The following is a 21909-nucleotide window of genomic DNA, read 5'->3' on the forward strand; positions in this document are numbered from 1 at the left end:
TGATATGCTTAATTAGCATAATTAAAGCATACCTTTCATAAAATAAATAAATAAATAAACATATCAATTCAAACTTTGTATGAACAGTTATTAAAAAAAAAAATCAAGAGTTGCATTTATGTTTCTTTTTACCACAAAGCTTAGTATGGATCAGTCTCCATGTGATGCTCTGCTACTGCCTTTACATAAGAATTCCCTGATGAAATTAGTATGAAGCAGGGAGAGTAGCAGTCAGTAACCACAACAGTTTCATGATGCAAACAGTTGTGCATTATGACAGATATTAGCTACTGTTTTCATAAATATTCCCACAAAAACAACAGTAAAATGGGGTTTTGAAAAGAACTCACGAGATTTAAATGCCTGATTCTGAAAAAAAATAAATAAATCAGAACTACTTATTTAATCTCCAAATAACACTAAGTTAATATTTGCTCTAGTCATTAAAACTATCTGTCTATGATAGCTGTATGAAAATGCTGTGCTTCTTTTCAGAAAAGCTAAGCAACTGGTATGCTTTTAAAGCTGGTTAGCTTTTCTGAAAAGCAACATCATTGTCATAGAGCTATCATAGACAGATTGTAAATACTCCCTTCTCCAACACACTAATTTTTTAAGCTCTGTTTGAAAATCGTAGCTAGTATTTTCATGTAAAAGTTCAGTTTTCATTATCTCTAGAATATATCTTAAAAGGTATCTTTTTCCAACACACACCGTTTCACCTAACCCTAAACTGCAAAACAAAAAGCAACAAAACAATAATTTGAAAAAAAGTCATACCCTGTGAACATCATTCTGTTTCTGCACAGTGGGAAGATCTCCACCAATGGGTGCTTGCTGTTTTAATTCATCCTCCTTCAATTGCAGCCATGCCAGAAGTTCCTGAAGGGAGAGATGTAAACGCTTCCACTGGTCTGTACTGGCTTCCAAATGGGATCTGAAAGCATGCGTTAAGTATCAGATACATTCAGGCTACGTGAAAATAAAAAAAAAAAATAAAAATAATAAAAAAAAAAAAAAACAAATTGGACCAACTTATTTACTGATAAAGATCCTAGTGTTTCATTAATTCAATGACTTTTAAAGTAGTTTTGAATCAGTCTGGCAACACCGATTTAAATTTGGTTCCGCAGTCTTGGCCTGAAATATCAACACATTGATAGTTGTGTTGAATTATCAGTCTCACTAAGTGTTCACAAATATTATGCAGGACTAGTATGTACTAGTAACACTAGGACTAGTAATTTAGTCATCACTTAGGATTGCTAGTAGACTAGAGATACAGTACTCTCTACCAATTGTTTGATACTCTCTACCAAAATGTAGAGAGTACTTTTCAACTCAGAGAAGAGCAAGTATTTCTCCAAACCATTACACTAACCATTCAACCTCACACAAGATTCATGTGGCTGCTCACCTTTAAGATAAGAGAACAAATACTTCCACTTCCCAGAAAGGTAACAAGGAAATTGTTAAAGGAACATCTTTTGCTGCACAAACATCTGTGCCACGTGAAGAGAGGTGTAAATTAAACTAATCAAACTACTGGCAAATTTAAGATACTACTACTTTGTGCAAGCAAGCTCTCAGAAGGTGACCTTCTAAATATTTCCTCTGCACGTGTGTAAATGTGGCATTTTTAATAGCAATTTTCAGCAACTACTTTCTGTAGAGAGAAAATACATGATGAATCTTTGGATTGATCAAATTTTCAGTTTTGTTTATATCATAGATAATCACAATAAAAACGCCTGTCTTTCTAGACTTATGAATATGCTGCTATTGTTCAGTTGCTGACCAGAAAGAAATTCCCAATTCATTTCCAGACAATTTAAGAAATCCTCTTAGAATTTCAAATGAATAGCACTATTACATAGCAGTAAAATAATAAAATACTCTATGAAATAAAAATAGATTTTCTTTGTCTCATCTCATTTGTTTAACTTTCAACTTTGTTCATATAATATTTCTCTTAATTTTCAGTGGTTGCAAATAAAACCACATTTTCTGACTGTGAAAAATCTACTCCTACACATCATATAGAATGGGCTATAACAAAATGTGACAAAACTGGACTGAATGCTTTGCAGTCTTTATTACTTAGTTTGGATATGGAAATGAGGAATTCCTGAAGGTAAGGGGTAGAACTGCCTCACAGCAGGTACGCTGGGGGAGGCCAGACCTGGAGGTGCCCAGAGCCAGGGAAGTCCCAAGATGCCTCTGAAAGCAGCAAGGTGGGAGAGAAGCAGGGCCATTCTATGCAGAGTTACAGGGGAGTTGCAAGAGAGTTGCAAGAGCAAGCATCACAGGGCTTTTGGAGGGGACACAGTCAGGGGACAAAGTTTCTGAGTCAAGTCATCTCCTGTCTCCCAAGTTGATCTCAGCAAATGTAAGCTTCCACCTCCTCCAGACAAGGGCAGCAACTGGAGGTGAACATGAGGGTCTTCACTTTTTCCTTGCTTCCTCAGGTCTGGCTTTGCAGGGAGAAAACACAGAGTGGTCTGAAGAAGTTCAATTACTGCTGCTGTGCTCTGACCTTTGTATGGTGAATGGTCCTCCCAAATCCATCTTGTTCTGACCTTCTGTCAGTTTTGTGAATATGCATTTGTACATGTGCATGCTAGTACATGCTAGTGCATGCTAGTACACATGCACTCATATTTATAAATGTATTCATGCACGTGCAGACAAAACAGATAAAAAGAAATAAATTTTTAAATCAAGTTCTTCAAATCCAGGAAAGCATTAGGGTAGACTGTGCTGACTTGCCATAATGAAAGCAAGGTAATAATGTAAATGAACTTGGCTTCTCTTGACATCTACCATACACTTTACCTATCTGAAATGCACCAGACTGATAAAAGAATGCCTACTCAAGCCAAGGGAAAGGATGTTTTTTTTCTGTTTTGGCAGTCTAAAATGTTCACTAAATAAGGAAAATCATGTGACTGGTGTCTGGGGAACATTTCAGATTTCTGCTCTTACACCTCTTTTGAGTAAACATTACTAGTCACGATGAAATCTATTCCATACTGTGTGATGAAAAGAAATAGCACCAAGCACAAGATTGAGTATAGCCTGTTCATTCATTCTGGTGGCCAGCATCATTTAACTTGAACGTCTTAGGAGCTGCAAATTGATTCTTACCCTAGTCAGTATATTGGGCCTTTTATTGAAAGCAAGTGTTTTAGAAAAGAGTTCTGTTTCTTTGAATGTTTAATGCAAGAAGTCACTGTGATATAAGTAGGGTTACTACATCTGATGATCAATGGCAGCAATATATTGAACCACAAATACTGAAGGACAGATTTAATATTTAATTACCAATATTTGGCCAACTTCGTGTTTTTCTTTTCTCAAACACTGCTGTATTTTGTCAAATTAATGGGTAACATTTATCTGAATAAATAAATCTCAGAGAGACCTTGAAATATTATATCCTTCCTTTGCTCCTCAGAAACAAAAGGAGGAACGTGTCTCTCCTTCTTTACCTATTAATATATTTTCAACCTCACATCCTTCATTTATTTTTAATGATTGATGTTATAAAGATGGCTTTTGTCATTACACAGACCGACCTCCCTCAGGGTCTGAGCTGAAAAAAGCTAGTATTTCATACATTACTTTGAAAAACACTTTCTCCTTTTTGCCTTTTTCTGCCTCTTTTGCCTCTGAACTACCACCAACACACAGCAAGTGAGCAAATGAAAAAAAATGCCCGAGACTGAATGCAATGGAGCCGGGCTGTCTATTGTGCAAGACGTATTTCTGAAGAAAAGTTTTCTTGATAGTTTCTTTTGAAATCTTCAGCCCACTGAAGTCTGTATGTCTACTTCATCATTTGTAACATTACCATTTATTATATTTTTTCTTGCAGGGAGAAGTTTTTCCTTTTACAATACTACCTATTGATTTCCTTTTACCCCTGGATTTTATTTGATAATTCTGTCCACTTCGCCGATAAAAGCCAAAATCGTATATAACGTCTTCTCATTTGCAAGACTATTCTTAGTTCTGCACTGGAAATGGCAGCCTCAGAAATAAAGCTTATCATAAATATAGGTTGTCTCATCATTTTCTTTCATGACTCAATGATAAGTCATAACCAACTCTAAGAACTTTACATTTAGAGGGGGTACACTTTCTGTTTAAACATGCTAATCTTTCCTTTTGTAATTACAAAACCTCATCATATGTCTCAAATCCTAATCCCCTACTATCATTTTTCACACCAAAAAAAACCCTCTGATAATTCTTACAAAGTTAAGCCAGCATTCAAAACAGCACAATTCACTTAAAAATGGATGGAAATAATGCTATCAGTAACAAGCTCAAACTCTTCTACTGGTAGAAGGCAGATGGAGTGTCTTACACACCAGCTGTAGACTTTTGCTTACATTCATGTCCTACCTAATGTTTAGAGATTTCTTCCTAAGCTCACTCCATCTGAAGTTCATGTTATCCAGACGTCTCTGCAACAGGACGGCATCCTCAGAGCCTTCTAGGGATCTTAGTATTTTCTGCCCATTTTCATCCAGGTTGTGGAAGATGTCAGTATGAGTATCGATTTCTGCCTGTAGATCCTATGGAATTAATAGAAAACAACATGTGTGATTTCTTACATAATTATAGAAACTTTCACTTCTCAAAAGAGTGGAAAAATCCACAGTCCAACACAGGGTTAGCACAGATTTCAGTTACTCCCTTCATGGCAATATTGTGTACTATACACACAATCACCTTTTGTTTTTGCATGAATCCATTGAATAAGGATTGTATTTCCATATGGAACCAGGTGAACAAATTTAGAAAGCTGAAGTCTAGCTTTAGAGCAGATTAGAGCAAATTAAGGACAAGATATATTTACTGTGCGGACAAGGAAAACAAACAAACAATAAACAACCCCCCTGGGATTTCAGGTAAATCTGACCTTCACGTGATAGGTCTTCCTATGCAACATTTTCAGCTTGAGCTGGGGACTGCAGCACCGCTCCTGCTGCATGGCAATTCCAAGAAATCTGCGCGTCTGCAGCAGCAGAGCTTTAAAATGCCAAGTTCCCTTACATTCTGTTGACAGAACACATTTCAGACCACAGGCCTCAACAGTCAATAGCAATAAACAGCCACTTTGTGCTGTACCAAAACACTGGTCAGGGCCATGGCTGTAGGAGGGCCTGAGAATAGCAAGGACCCAGAATATGCAACCAGCAGCTTATGTTGAACAGCCAGCTCTTCTTATCACTTTGTAACTGCAGGCCAGCTCTCCATTTTAAATTCATTTTCCCCCCTCATTTTTAGCAAGGCTGCTTCTGCCAAGAGAACATTCCTTCAAGAGCTGCCTGGTACCAGCATTCCTGCCTGCCCACGCGCTGAATGGAGCCTTTGTGCACGGGCTGCCCTGCTCCAAGACGCTGCATGCTGCAGCCCCGCGAGGTCACAGATTCACCCTCAGAGAGCAGCAGCTGAAACAAGCTCTTTAAACTGAGAGAAAATAATAATAAATTTAAACACACACATACACAAGCGCACATGTAGTTAGCCACATTTGCACAAAATCATTTCTGCTTTAAAACTAAGTGCACCGAGTGAATAAAGCTCTTCATTTTCTCATGGGATGCTTGGGCAATAAGAGTTCTGGTTGTCGTTTCTTGCTGCCTGAAATGGGAGTACTGGGGATGAAACACAAAAGGGGAAATTGCTGATGGCATTTGTGGGCAAGACCCAGAGCTAACTGAACATCACAGATGGTCCCCAATGGAAACTTGTTCTAGGATGCTTTAGAAAAATGACTTTGAAGGAAGGAAGCACACAGCTTGTCTACTTGGTGTGTTCCTAATTGAAATGGTTTGGTTGGATTTTTAAAGTGCAGTGTTAGCAACGCTGAATCATAAGTAGGTTGTCCTTGTTCAGCTACTGCTATTCCAAGTGTCATTTGTTGTACTTTGCTGGATACCTATTTCATGCACAGCAACGACTAGCACTGTATTTGGAGCAATTTCAATTTGAAATTTTTATGAATGCCTGTGGTACCGTGTAGGAGTTCTCATCCAAATACTTATCTATGTTCACTCTAGCAGTAAAATAGGAATGACTTTGGAATACACCAGAAGTAATTCAGCAGAATGCAATTGTATTATAAATATTGTATTTATTGATTGATGTTAAATACTCACAGAAATGAAGCCATTTTCTTAGCACAGGCACTAGTTGTGGCAACTGCAGTTCTAATCTAAGAATTGGAATTTCATCACCTGACCTGGCACACAGGCTAGGAATTTTGAGAGAGTAAGAATTAATAATCCTTTAGGAGCCGATGTAATTCAGCTACCTATTTTAAAACAGAATAATTCATTCTATCTTTCAGACAGAAGAGAGAGAGAATGCTTTTAACATAGCTATAAACCGGAGGAAAGCAAGACTCAACAGAAAAGACAAAGAATTCAAATGGTTCTTCAAAATAGGCAGAAAAACATATTTTTGTCAGTCAGGAGGTATTTAAAAATGCTAAGGACTTTAGAGAAAGACAGTGGAGAATTGCATAGTCGATAAATGTATAAATATATATAAACACATACACAATCCTATCCTCAACAAATATATAAAAGTTCTATGCCAGAGTCTTAGATTATAAAAGCAAACAGAATTTTCCAGAATTATTCCTTTTTGAATTTAAACATATGTTTCAGAGAAGCAACCTACTCTGATTTTTAAAAATGCTATTATTAAGGTACATAAACGCGTATGATATTAAAGGTATGAATACCATCACTTGAAAATCTGTACTTCATTTCAAGTCTGAATGTTGATAGATTCAGTTTCCAGCAGCTATATTTTATTTATGCTTGCTTGACTGAAGAGTACTTTATTAATAAATTTCATTCTCTCTGTGTATGTATTTGGAGATTTTAAATCAGTCCTGAGGTTACGTACCATAAAACTGAGGTAAATAGCCAAAATAATATAAGAAAGGAGAAAGTTCACATTAAAAAAAAAGTAAATAAATAAAATAAAATCACTTTTAATGTCTATATACTTCTGAGGTCCTTCCACATTTCAAAATAAATAAATCTATTGCTGTATGAAAGAATTATCGTATTTTTACCTGTTGCAAAAAATTCTTAGTTTGTAGGGTGGTGATGAAATTAGCTTTCTCTTCCTCAGCAAGAACAACATGAAATATGTACATCAAATAACTATTCACAGTAGGAACCTGTCAAATCAGGGCCCTATTGGTACTTTATCACACTCAAAGTACTTTATAACAGAAAAGTAAAAATAAATGCACTTACACACTTTTTTTTTTGCCTTTAGAAAAACTCTCTTATAGTCTTGACATTGTGCTTTTCTCCCCACACATAGATGATATTTCTGGTAATAAAATCAAGCCTATCCTTTTTATTTAAGAATGCTACAGAGTACTACAGTCAAACCGGACAGTTAGTTAAATGGGTAACATGAAAACTGAAGTACTCTTACTCTTAGCTAGTATTCAGGATCTTAGTCCAAATTCTCTGTGTAAACTACACATTTCTTAATAATCCTAAAAATAGTTCACTCCATCTATACAGGTAACATAAAGAAACAATAAGAGGTATTCACTCCATTTTGATTGGTGTATTTCAGATCCTTTCTTTGTGACTCCTTCTTGTCCCAAGAGAAGCAGAGTGCATGTAAGAGAAAGATCTATAAATGTTTTATTTGTTTTCTGAAATAAATAATTTCCATGTTTCAAAAATAGAAGTGAAAGATCAATACGAACTAGATTCTTTTTCTTGACTAGAATAAAACAGGAGGATGTACTTCATCTTATAAATTGCTATTTGCAAAAGTCATTACACATCATACTAAGAAGCATCGAATATAGACTAAATATAGACTATTTATTGCATTTCATCTTTTCCATTATGTTCAAGGACACATAGGAACTGCAAAGGATGAAAATCAATCCTGGTATAATTCTTCTGAGTTACTGTTGGACTTAAGTTGTCTCTGTACACTGCTTTTTTGTTGTAGTGGTTATTACTGGTGTTATGTAGAAACACATTCTCTTGAAGAAGGTAGAAAAATAAAATACAAATAACAACAAAACCAAAACATTGGCTATGGTAACTATTGATGAGTAATGATTATTAGCCTAAGTTAATTTTCAAACTTCCCACTTTTTATTTTTTTAAAGGTGACAAAGAGTGAACTACTTATAAAGAATTGCCTCCCTTGCAATGACAGATTTGCCTAAGAATTCCAGAGTGAAATCCTCCTTTATTAAGACAAATGATAGTTAGATGATAAAGTGTATTGTAAGACTTGTTCATCGAAACCTGGTTCAATAGCTATTACAGGTTTCTACACATTTAAAAATGTGCATTCACTTTATTATACTATATAGACTAAGTCTATATAGTATTTATGCTTCTCAGTAATCCTGTTCAGTCTATACAGAATACAATTTTATATCAAAGGTTAGAATACTTCGTAAATGGCACAATGGCCACCTTAATTTCTATATTATTCCTCATTATTGAACTACACATGAAACTCATCAAAGTCATTTGAAAGTCATCAAATACTCAGTAACACAGGACTAAGAATGATAATCCCTATGATAATACCACATAGCAGATATAATCCTTTAAGAATTCAAAAAGATGGGTTATTTTATCAGAAATAATTAACAAGCTAGTGTAAAAATCCTTCATATCCCATATGTAATACATGGGAATGACATATGGAGGACATGACACATGGCAAATCTGACATTATTTTGGCAATAAATCAGAGAGGAATTTGTAGGCTGGAAGTAAAATTAAGTCCCAGAAAAAAAATAATTAGTTACATTAGTTAGACTATACATGAGTCAGACTATGACATGGAAATTAATGTAGTGCAGCTGACAAAACATTTATCTTTTACAAAAGGTAGAAACAAAATTAATTATGTAATAATTTAAAGAAATTAAAGCACTTAAATCCTCCTGTACAAACTCAGCTCTGTCCTTGGAATTGTTCTTTTCATTTCTAATGAAGCATTTTACATTTTCTAGTTACCATAAAGTTACTAATAAAATAAATGGGATTAATTAAGAAGTCTCAGAAAATTAAAGACAGCACCATCTGATTAAAGGAAATCGGTATAGAGGAAGAAAATTTGTCTTTACTATCAATAATTAAAAAACCAAAGTCAGTCTGCATAGTTACATACGTGTACTCAAAGCATCAGCAATTCAGACCTGAGTGGCTATACATTCCTCAAAAACACTATACTGCATGGTACTAAGGTTCTACAATACTAATACCCAAATAGTTAGAAAAGCTACCCAAAAATTACTCAAACAAAATCCTAGACCTATATAATTCTACTCCAGCTGTGTAGTTAGCCAAATTAATCAACTTCTTCATACTGTTGAATATTTTATATTTTCCCAGAATAACTTCTGGGAAAAAATATAATAATTTTAAAATAGCATAAAATAGTGGCGTATTTACATAAGCTTACATAAATATACATAAAGCATAGGAACTAGAGGGAATGTCTATTTTGCAAGCCCGTGCAACACAGTTTAGGTACCTTAGTGATGAGATACCAGCTTATACATCGTACTTGCTTTTATTTAGCTAAATGTCTAAGCTGCTGGAAATCTTCATTTTTGCCTGAAACACTAAACTTGTTGTGAGGGTTCAGAGAGTTTGACATATTTTTTTTTCAACACCCTTACAGACTCCAGGATCTTTTGGAGGTGCAAAGACCCATGCATATGGCACCTCTATCAGGATCAGGGATTATTCTTTTGTCTGCTAGAAAAAGGAACGGTTTTGAGGCTTATGTAGTTCTAGTGATGTTGAATTAATGGCTACAGCACAGGAAATCCAATGCATTTTTAAACACAAGAGGTAGAACTCAGTGCAAGATGCACTTGATCTATTTCCTGTGTTCCCTGCAAGAGTAAGTCAGTTTGCACCATTCTTTATGACCGTCTTTCCTTGTAAGCTAGTCATTACCTTGGAAGTGTATTTGAACAGGGAGAAGAAAAAGAAAAAGTCACTTCCTCCAGGTTGGAAACACTGTCTTTTAGATTAATACTGGAACATAATTCTGAAATATTTCTTCTGCTTTACAAGACACTACTGGTCCAACAGGAGTAACTGCTTTTAAATGTAATAGTTCTTCTCAGACCCAGTTATCCTTTCCTTCCTTCCTTCCTTCCTTCCTTCCTTCCTTCCTTCCTTCCTTCCTTCCTTCCTTCCTTCCTTCCTTCCTTCCTTCCTTCCTTCCTTCCTTCCTTCCTTCCTTCCTTCCTTCCTTCCTTCCTTCTTTCCTTCTTTCCTTCTTTCCTTCTTTATTTTGGAGCTGTAGATCAAAATACAACTAATCTGGGTAAGAATTTGGGAACTATATAGTTCCTGAACAATCTAACAGTGAGAATCCAACAGCGATAAACATAATTTTTTGCTACTACATAAACCACCTGAACTAACACAGCCAAGATAAGGAATGTAGTGGGAAAAAAAGCTCTTAATCTGTCCATCGAGCTTTTAAACTGTTCACTTTCCCAGACCATAAACAGAACTTTTATTGGGTCTTAGAATGGGAGTGCTTACTGAGCAATTTACATAATGATAAAAAGTTCTCAAATTAGATTTAAAATGTAATTAAAGGGTAGACTTATTGAGTTAAAAGCATTGTTGTGAAATGGCTATACATCATCATGCCATGAAGCCTCCTATTCAGCTAGCCTATGGCATGACCCCAATTCCAGTCTGGTATGATTACATCTCTGAGTTTCATGCTAATGACTTGATTAAAAAGAAAGATAAAAAGGTCTTTCTCTATTGGGAAGATAAGCTTATGAATATCATTAAGGCAATTCTAGGTTCCCAACACAATTTTCAAGATAACAAAGGGTAAGAGCTAGTCCTCAAACAGAGAGGCAAATGTTGATGGGTGGAAGCTAAAAGGATAATTTTGCCCCACAGAAGATAATTTGTGTAAGTTGCAGCTATCACTGTTATGGTTTTAAATTCAATGTGTCAAAAATGTAAGAAAGGAACAAAATTCACATTTGAAAACTTTCACCTAAAAGAAGATAAAAAAGCTTTCTTTAGCAAACTTAGTCTTGTCTTCATAAATAAATAAATAAATAATCTTTATGATAAGGCACAAACAACTTTCAATTTAGGTTATATTCAGGTGATTGAAACAGATTAAATCACAGAATCACAGAATTTTCTAGGTTGGAAGAGACCTCAAGGTCATCGAGTCCAACCTCCAACCTAACGCTAACAGCCCTCCACTAAACCATTTCCCTAAGCTCTACTAAATGGAACATTCCAGGATATAGCTGTCTTAAAGACAGCGTGAGCTTGGTGTGGGCTTCTTAATATCATTAACAGTGAGCTACCTGAGCTATGGAGTAGTAGTTTTAAGAACAACAACAAAATCATGTGAACATGCTTAAGCTTTAATTATGCAGATCTTCTTCCACAGAACTGGCTTTTCAAACACAGTCACAAGACAGGCACAAGACCTGACATTTCTCCCTTTTCATAACGAAATGATCAAACTTTTTTTTTTTTTTAAATGACACCTATATCAATTAATTTGTATTCAATAATAATTAAATACATTTTATTACATAGTAGTATTTCCATGTAGTTGGGAGGAGTTTATGGATTTCTTAGTGCATTTCTGAAAGACTGAAATAAAACTGAATGACTACTTTCATTTACATTTAATGAAAAGAAAAATAAACAGATAAAATAATTAATCTTTAAACACACAAAGCTATCTATATTTACAGAGTTAATTTCACCCAGGATTTGATGCAGTCTTTGCCATTAGATTAGACAAGTATGAACTGTTCTGGTAATAGTAACTTTAATGGAAAATGTTATTTTTTTTTTTTACTGTTTGTTTGTTCTTACATCTACAAGGGAAATCCTAATCAGAAAGAAATTCCATTTTAGCTTGAGATTACACCAAGGGAGAAAAATTCCTACTCACCACAAATAGGAAACACTTTTATTGTATGATGTAATTATATTTTACTACCAGATCGTATACTTAATGACCTTCAGGTAAACAAATGCAGCAAGGCGAGCAAAGCACATATTTTAAAGTGGGAATTGCAAGTGTTCTGCATGCCACAAAATCAGCCACCTCTACTGAAATGTATGGGATTAGATATCTGACTTTGAAAATCATATTTGATGTTTGGGTGAATAGAAGGGAAATGGCATAAATATGCATGTACTTGTATGTACCCATACACACAATTTTCTGAAAAGTAAAAACCATTAGGCCCATTACAAACTAACACAGTTTTGCAGATTTCAGAAAGTAGTCTACTCCCAACAAATATGCTGGTCCTGACCCTAGTACTTCAGTGAATGTCTGATTCCATTACACCTGCACATTCTGTCAGCACACTCACCCTGTCAATCTTTTTTTTTTTTTTTTTTTTTTTTTTTTTTTCCAGCAAAATAATTATGTTGCTACTTTCAGCATGTCTAATTTTGCCCTCTCTCCATTTGCCAGAGATGAAACAGTAGCAGCACAAAGGCAGCAATATCCTCTGCAGGAACATTTACTTCCACTCAGTTATTCAGGCAAGGTTTGAAAGTCCTGCTGGATAATTTGGAGAGCATCTACCTCTGTTAGTTCCACCGACAACTCAGTGCTTCCAATTAATACTGATTTTCTCTTACAACAAGCAGCCAGAAAGGCTGAACTGCACTCCTGTCTCAAAGCCTGAAGAAAAACGTCTTAGAAGGAAAAAAGAAAAAGGTTTACTTCTCTGTCACAAACCTGTACTGAAATATACCTTAGATTTGCTAATTATATATGACCATTCCTAGAAGAATTACTTGTATGCACAAACCATCTTCAAAACTTCACAGAAAAGTGTCTAAGATTTCAATGCACCAACATGTATTTTGACATTTCATGTTACCACCTACAGAATTCCAGATACACTTTCACCCCTCCTCTAATACAAAGACATACAAAATCCTCTTCCAAACCCTTTTAAAATGACAGTTTTGTCCTACACATCATCCTAATTCCTTTTGTCACAAATACTTTTTTGCAATCTTTCTTCTTTTTAAAATAAATTCTGGCATTTCACTTTTTTTGTTGGTAATATTTTGATGCCTGAAGAAAAATTATGATTTCTATAGCATGATGTTCCATTAATTGAAACAACATAAATTGTTATTAGAACTGTAAAGAGAACAGAACACAAAGCAAAAACTAGAGGCCTCATTATGCATTATGAAAACTGGTTCAGAACAACAAATTTATCAGTTTTAGGGTTCCTTTAAAAGTTAGCATTGTTCCAAAGATAACGAGATTTCAATCAAGAATGTATACAATTTCAGGTGTTACTCTCTTCTGAGGTGCAAGACCTGCTGCAGTTAACTGTTCTTAATCAAGGCCAGGTTAAGTGGGATCTGGGGCGGGGGGAGAATGCTGAGAAAGCTCCAGTACTCTGCATTTATTTGTGTCAAATCCTCCCTATATGAGGTGTCCTGGGGCAAGCTCAGGGAAGACAAAAACCTGGGGAGCAGAATGGCAAAAGTACACTTAATCTCAATTTTCAGTGGGAATACAGACCATGCTAGCATGGCCTCAGGTCTTCTGACCATCTAGGTTTTAAGAAAGTGATGTCAGAAAAGTTACCACAGAGAAAATGCCCTGAGGCAGTCAAGTGCTAGCAAACTTATTTCAGTCCTTGGATGTCAGATTTTCATGTCACCACAGAACAGAAGTCACTGAGTGCTGGGCAGTTCACCCTCTAACAATGAACGTGAGCTGGGTTTAGACTGCCGTGATACACATTAGGTTTATCTTCCTGATGACATGCCTGATACAACAGCAACCCTGCAAAGTAGGAGGGGGTGTCGAAGGTTCAGACATTTGGTGAGGAGCCAACAGACCAAAGCCGGTGAGGAGCCAACGGGCCATCTGTGAGATTATGTCACCTCTCTTTGGGAGTGGAGCCCCCTGCTAAACGACTGTAAGAGTTACAGAGGCTCAGGTAACCCTAAAGAGACATTGTCAAAAGGGTTGATGTGGTGCCAAAAGCCATTGGCGAATGTACCAGGGTGGACGCAAAAAGGAGCTGCAGTCACCTGCAGCCCACTGTAGGTCTTGGCTGGACACGGTGCTCCAGCCTTCCCCAGTGGGCTTTTCCTTCTGACCCTCCAACTCCAAATCCTCAGCTCCCTGCTCATGGCAACACACTGATCACAACACCAGGACTTTCACTTTTAAACCAGTACTATGATTTTAAAATTAAAATGCACAGTATTACCTCAGGTCTAATCATTTGTTGTTACTATCTACAAACCAAGATGTTTAAGCATTCATCACGCTATTGTATTGGAATACTGCATTTGTGAGGAATTTGACATAAGAGGAAAAGTTTCATATTTATCAGTCTTCAGCTCAAAGAATTCCAAATACTTTCAGCTCTCTCAGAGCAACCGGAACCACAGACAGATATATCCAGAAGTACGCTCTACTATGAAAAGCTTCATATGTATGTTGACTGCATCAAAATAAGTAAATAACTAGCAAAAGCTAAGAAGCTGAAAAAAAGATTTTTTCTTTTTAAAAACAAAATGACAACTTCAACTATCATATTGATTGGTGTCTCTATGGCAAAGTGAAATCACATTTTGTCCCATCCAAAAATCAAAAGCAAAGTTGAACAGGATGCATGTAACAAGGGATCCCCTGAATAAGATTTACATTTTGAAAGCAATTATTTAGTGTTTTCTAGGATTTCCTAGCAAGATGCATTCACTGCTACAGTACAAACAGTCCTGGTTAAAATGACAAATATTCTTAAAATATAAGTAGTTCACCAGTAAATTTTGACATGCAGATATACTTGTTTTTTAATCTTATTTATTTTCAGAGAAATGCTATTTTGGAGCAAAAATCAGCTGCTGTTCATGATTTTCAGTTTGACAGGAAAAAAAAATAATTTGACTCACTGACTCTTACAGTCAACAACTGAAGAACAATACACTCGTTCCCTCTACCTTCTCTGCAATTCTGGTTAAAAAAAAAAAAAAAAAAAAAAAAGCATTTACAATTTCATTATCATACTAAAAACAAAATGATTTTCATTTAGAGGCTGTATTGGTGAAATCATGTAACCATTTTTGTTTTGATCCACATAGGAATAATCAGCTCCAAGATCTGCACATAGAGACAACCACCTAAAACCATTACTAATGCTTTTCAAGGCTTGTTTGTATTTTGATGGAGGAAAAATGAAAGCCTACCTGAATTTTGCCCAAAACAAAGACTTCTAATAGTAACAACAGAAAGATCACAGCCAGAGAGGCAAATATAGATACTATTACAGAAATAAAGTAGAAGTAGCTAATACATTATTTTGTTTTCTCCATCACAAACAGAAAAAAAAAAAAAAAAAGAAAGAAAAGGAAAAGTGAAATACGTACTTTTACAATTCATGTACAGCGTTAGTACTGAAGGAAGAACCAAGGTGGGTTTCATCAGCATACTGTAATAGAATCTAAGTAACAAATTTATAGGGAATTTAAATAACAGACTTCCACCTTAGTATCACCCTTTCTTCAAACTTAAAAAAGAAGTCGGGCTTTAGGCATGTTCTCAGATGTCAGAGTACTCTCTTGCCAGAAAGTCAATATACTAGGTAGATCTTAAATATGGTAGGAATGTCATATGCTCTTAATTTCCTGTGGAGATCAAATATGACATCTTCTCCTGCTGTCACTCCAAAGTATGCCATCCATGGCCAAGTTTATACCCCAAGATTACTTTTCAAATATCACCTCACAAAGACACTCTTTGGGTACAAACCTATATCCAGAAGGTTGTTTTTCCTTTCTTTTTCGTTTTCTTTTTTTTTTTTTTTCTTTTAATGTGTTGCCCTCATTAGTCTTGACAAGGTGCTAAATATGACACAAACATGTGGCTGATGGTTTATGAACTGGTGATCTCATTTCAATTTCCGAGAAAGTATATACCTAAAGTATAACAGATTCATAAAATTTATGAAAACATGCAGAAAAGGGACTCAAGTATATTAGAAAACTGAAGACTTTGCTCAAACATATGGTCTAGTCACATTTGTAATACCTCCGCAGGTTGAAAAAGTCGTGCTGAGGAACACTTCAGGCAAACTTGGAAGAGCTGATGTCAAAACCAATGTATTACATTGTAACAAAAAGGATCTGGTTATCAGTTCATTATTCAAAGTAAATGCTAACAACTAATTAAGAGGGGAATTAGTAATAATTTAAATGGGAAAAAAAAATGAAGGTAAAAAGCAATTATTATTGATACCCAGTTTGTCATACTTGTTTTACTCCCACTTTCTTATATAACAGACACTTCTGAAGAGTGTTCGTGTAACATACCCAAATATACTGCTTTTGTATGGACATTGTTGAGAATGGGTAAGAGAAGCAGTATATGCTGAGTTAAAACCCAGGAACTCCCAGCCAAGGAAAGGGGCAGGACTGCAGCCATCTGAAATGGATGCTCACAAATTCTCAGAATTCATAAGAATGGAACCATAATAATAAAAAATAATACAAAAATTCAGTTTCATTCTAAAAAAAAATACTCTTTGTTCATACACACCTATTAGTTATCACATCTATCTGTATCAAACTCAAAGAAGGTGCATCATTATTGCCAAAAGATAACTTTGGACATAACAGAATTGCTCTTTTTCTTATACACCTAGTTTTCTTTGCATTCTCTGCAGAGAAGATGAGTAGCATCTCTCATATTTACTTTTTTTTTTTTTTCAAATGTAGAATAAATACAGAAGAAAAAATACAGATTGCATTTAAAGACATCAAAAACAGGCGCACGCGTTTTTAACAAGGACAGATCCAGATGTGCTGAACATCTTCTGCCACTTAGGATGTGCTCAGAAAGTCTCTGTAACGTGTGTTTTTATTTGTTGTCTAAACCTACAGTCTTAATGATTAATTCAATCTCCTGGCATGGATAAAATTTCACACTCTTCTTGGATGATCTGACTAAGCTTCTTTCTAAGTTAGGTACTCTTGAATATTCTTCATTTCAAAAGAAGAATATATTTACCTTCAAAATGAAAAAAATGCTATGAAGTTATAAACAAAAGGGATTTCTAGCACACAGTAAAATGGAATTTAAAATATATAAGCTGACTGCCATGACTGAATATAAAAGGCTGAAACTTAACAGTTTGTGAAAGTACTGTATGAGAGGTATCTTTGTTTAAGAGTAAAAATATTCATGAAGTGATTGCGGAAAACTGATTAACTAAATCAAATGTTGCTGCTATATTGTGATTATTAGAGAGCTAGAAGTACAGCAATATGCTGACCAAACTCGTAACAAAAATTCTTATCCATTAATAATTAACCATGCTGGAGTTATAATGAAAGTACACCTTTTTAATCTGTTGCAACAAAAGGTAAATTAATACACACCATAAACATGTTAGGTGCAGTAAATATTAGAAGAATGTGAGAGAGCACAGATTCTTCATTCAATGTCCAAATTCAAAAACCTGCCAAGTAAAAACATAGTATACCACACAAGTCCAGAAATACCTCTGGACAATCACTCTCACTCCTGCTGTGACATGCAGTATTAGCTAAAATTTAGAATCACAGGATCACATGGGAAGTCAGAGACCTCCACATCCGATGCAGTCTTCTGCTCAAAGCATTTCTAGTGAGAGTAGGATGCTCAGGGTCTTGCCCAGATGAGCACTGAGCATCTTCAAGAATGGAGATTCCACAACAGACCCCTGCTCTAGTGTTTGATCCTCCCTTTCTCCCCCATCAGCAAAACCTCCCAAATTAAAGAAATCCTTATATCAAGTCAGAACTTCCCATGCTCTCTCTTGTTCCTGTTGCAATCCTGCCACTTTCCACCTCTGCAAAAGTCTGCTATATCATCTCTCCAGTCAGGAAGCTGTAGACTCTGCTTCTCAGGCTGAGCAAGTGCAGCTTTCTCAGCTTCTCCTCATGTATCAAGCGCTCCAGGCCCCAACAACCTTCATAGCCCTGCACCAGACTCTCTCTAGTATTTCCATCTCTTGTACTGAGGAGCCTAAAACTGGACACCGCTCTCCAGCTGCAGACTCAGACGTAGAACAGAGAGGTAGAATATTTTTTCAATGAAATGCAATATATCTTGTTCTGATTTGTAGAAGGCTATGTAAATTTTAACTTTCACTGATTTCAAAAGCGTGTATATATACACACACACACATATATATATATATAAAAGCAAATGAGGGTTTCTCCATAAGCAGTGAAGAGTATTAGGAGATAAGGTTAACACCATGAACCTGGGTTATTGCGTAATATGAGACTGTTCATGGAGGGAGAGCTTCTACCTCTGTGCCAGGGAGTGAAAGTTTCTCACAGGAACGAAATCAGAAGAAGGAGGAAATGAGCTCTCTCTTTTTTTTTCTTTTTCCTTTTTTTTTTTTCTTCCCCTTCCCCTTTGAAGTACCACTACTATTTTCATCAGAGAATTAAAAATATTGGTGTATGCTTTTTAATCCCAGAAGACTGTTTCCCTTCTGAACACAAAAGAAAAGCAAGAGAGACACCTGACATGTTTTGTATCTTTGAAAAAAAGCCACTATCTTATAAGAAGCGACACAAAAAATGGTCCCATCATGATTATATGCTAACATCTGCATGATCATAGGAATTCCAGGCTTCAGGTTGGGGAAGATGCAAAAAGAGAAACAAAGCTTAAAAATCTCATATCCCAGAAGTAGTTCTGGAAGTTTTTGTATTTTGTCTTAACTCAGTGAAATGTGCATAAAATCTCTAAGAGATTTAAAAGATGGAATTAGTCAAACTATGGCTGAAGCAGCCACTCAACAATGGTTGCTGTTATGCTACTCAGTGATGTTACGCTATTAAACTTGATCACTGGCAAACTCAGTAGAAGAGAATGAGGAAGTCAGTAGAAACAAAAGCTCTAAAACTTGCTGTAAGAGGCAGCTTTGCTATTTAATCTCACCTCCTTTCCCAGTGTACTATTTTTTTTTTCCAAATAACAGAAGAAATAGCAACCTGAAATTTAAAACTGAGAATTTGCCTGTGTTCTTCAAGCAGCTTCTATACATTTGACTTACTAATAGGAAAAATTCAAAACTCCCTTTCCACACTAGAGAGTTTCAGTAATAAACAGCCTTGCACGTACAGAGCTTCATAATCTAACTGCACTGCTAAATGGAATAGTGATGTTCATTTCCCCCCAGTGGAGCTCCGCATTCCTTCTGCAGTCTTGTTGAAAGCCTAAAAACCAAGCAATGACATTCAAAGTTGTGTTGCCTGTTACTCAGCAATTGCGTCTGTTTGCTGAGGGCACACGCGAGTGAGGACAGACATGAGTTGCTGCTTAAACAATGTCTCAAGAGGACACAGCCTTATAAGAAAGGAAATGAAAAAAAAAAACAGTCTGTAGGAGAAAATTTGAGTGGCTGATGAAAAAGGAAATAAGGGCAAGCCATTTACATCCTCTTTTTACATTTATATTTTACATTTACATTTACTTGCCAAAGAACGTGCTTGGCATGCAAAATTTATATTAAAGGCAATGTAAATAACAAACAATAAATTACTTGACAATTCATATATTTGCATATTGGACTGAAGAAAAAGGAACAAAGGAGCAGCTGAGGGAGGGCAAGTCTCTTCCTGAGCAAGGTATGATGAACAGGAAGTATAATGTCATCACCATCCTTCAAATATAACTGTCCATGTGCCACAGCAGCCATCTGCCAAAAGGATCTTGCTGTCACAGTTAATTCCAAGAACCAGACACACACAGCCTATGTAGTGCAGCACCAAGCCATATGCAGACGGAACCTTATGAGCTCTAAATTCCAGCCTGCCCTCATTACCAACAACAGCAGCTGACCCCTAAATTCTGCATGCAGCACAATCCCAAATTTAGGGATGGAAAAGTAACCATTGCCCCGGATTAACTTTCTATCAAACAGCTGTGCTTTAATTCCTGTTGTTAAAACTACCTAATCAGAAGGATTAAGGGCCTACTCAAAAGGAGATAAGAGCAAAAAGGAAAATGTTCGATGGGCACTAAGCATTAAGCAGTCAAGCCAAGCTTCTGCAGGGAAAAACAAACAAACAACCAAACAACAACAACAACAGCAACAAAAAGTTTCTTAAAGGAATTGTGAAACTTTAATGATTTGAACTGGAATCACCAACTTTTCCCTGCTTTTCATACTACTCCTGAAGGTTAAGTCTGTTTCTCAAACTGTCACCTACACAAAAGGCTTGCTTTCGAAAGATACATTGCTGTGCCTTCCTCTTATTCTGCCTTTATAGTCTTATACAAGTCTTATTCTGCCTTTATAGGGACTGCAAAGCTTGAGCTCTCCCTGAACAACATAACTGTAGTTTGCCTGCTATAGTAGGAAAACACAGTCACGATATGCATAAGTCACCTGTTGGGCTTCTGCAAAGAAGCAAACGGGAGATTTCCTTCATCCCTGGATAACCTGGGTAAGTCTTGGCTCTAATTCCTTTAAAGGAAAGTAAACTTTTATAAAACCCACAGCAGGTTCTCTCAAACAAGGACATTAAAAACTGTAGCCTACTGTACACATTTTGATTGCTCTATGCAAGCAGTTTTAGCAGTTCATCTTTATTGGAAAAGTATAGCAATTTTTCAAACAGAAAACAAGTACACAGTCTAAATCCCATTTTTCAGCGACTTAATTTTAACATCAACATTTTACTGTGATGGTATTTTTTATATGCCATGTGGAAATATATATATAGTAGTCAGAATACTCTAATAGAGATACTACTACAATTTCTGGCAATGAGTGATCAGGAAACAGAAATTTTGTTTCATGAAAACACTAGACTTTTGGAATTTGCTTTGAATTGGAATAACCCCAATGTGTTTTGGTTTTTTACTTATCTCCCTAAAAAGCAGGGAAAGACCCATAATAGCCAGCAAGCCAATGATTCAGTCATACGCTGCATAGAAAAATCAAGTTCACACAACTTTTTCCAAATCAGAATTAAAATTACTACTTTTTTTTTTTTTTTTTTTTTTTTACTAGCTGATGCTTAAGTCATCTGTGTCTGAAAATGACTCTTTATCAGCAAGTTGTCACTGAAGTTACATCTCCACATACAAAGATCTGAGGTTGTAATTTTTTAAGATGATTGAAACTAGCAAGAGCCAGTTGATTTGGGCTCAGAACATTAATTACTCATTACTATATTTTCTAGAATTTATGAAAACAGAAAATGAACATCACTGAAGATGTTACAGCAGACATCTAATCTTTCAGTTTCACCAGTTTGCCTTCAAGCAACCATTCATGAAGAGAAACTTGGCCATTTGACTCATTAAAAGAAGAAAATTCCTTTAAGGATGATGAAAGCACTGATAGGAGTGGTCTTTTTCTGATACATTGATGTAAAAATGCCCTTAAAATTATCGGCTCTGTGATTTTCCAATGAAATATAAGACAGAAAAGATTTCTGTCTTAAACAGTTCTCAAGCCTGGCAGATTTCATTTGTTCTTGGTACCACTGCTCTGTGCTCTTTTCCACTAAGCTTAAGTTTTTTATAATTATTACTCTTTGTAAAAATCAACTAAAAAAAAAAAAAAAAGCACTGGTACAGCAGGCTGCTTCTAATGAATAGTGCCATATCATGTGGAAACATTATTAGGAGCATTTTTCAAGCTCACATAGAATCTGAGAGTTTATTTGTATCTATAAAGTAGCAATCAGGAAGAAATTGCTTCCATTCAACTGTATTGTGAAAAAAAGGCAATGGCAAGTACTACTGAAAAGAAACTTGCTGAAATGACTTTGCCCAGTATTGTGGTCAGAACGCTTT

General features: G+C 35.8%; 1 protein-coding gene across 10 annotated transcripts in view; it reads right to left on the reverse strand.

Moving 5' to 3' along the window:
* The window catches only part of DMD (dystrophin), a 1245415-nt gene that overhangs the window by 195068 nt on the left and 1028438 nt on the right, over positions 1 to 21909 (reverse strand). For all 10 annotated transcript variants that reach the window (XM_082770266.1, XM_082770264.1, XM_082770258.1 and 7 more), the window contains 2 exons: positions 4411 to 4583; positions 781 to 937 (listed from right to left, as the gene is read on the reverse strand). In XM_082770266.1, coding sequence (XP_082626392.1) covers positions 781 to 937; positions 4411 to 4583 — 330 coding nt within the window. The remainder of the gene's footprint in view (positions 1 to 780; positions 938 to 4410; positions 4584 to 21909) is intronic.

Source organism: Aythya marila, assembly GCF_965140915.1.
Source record: "Aythya marila genome assembly, chromosome: 1".
In the NCBI taxonomy this organism is placed as follows: Eukaryota; Metazoa; Chordata; class Aves; order Anseriformes; family Anatidae; genus Aythya; species Aythya marila.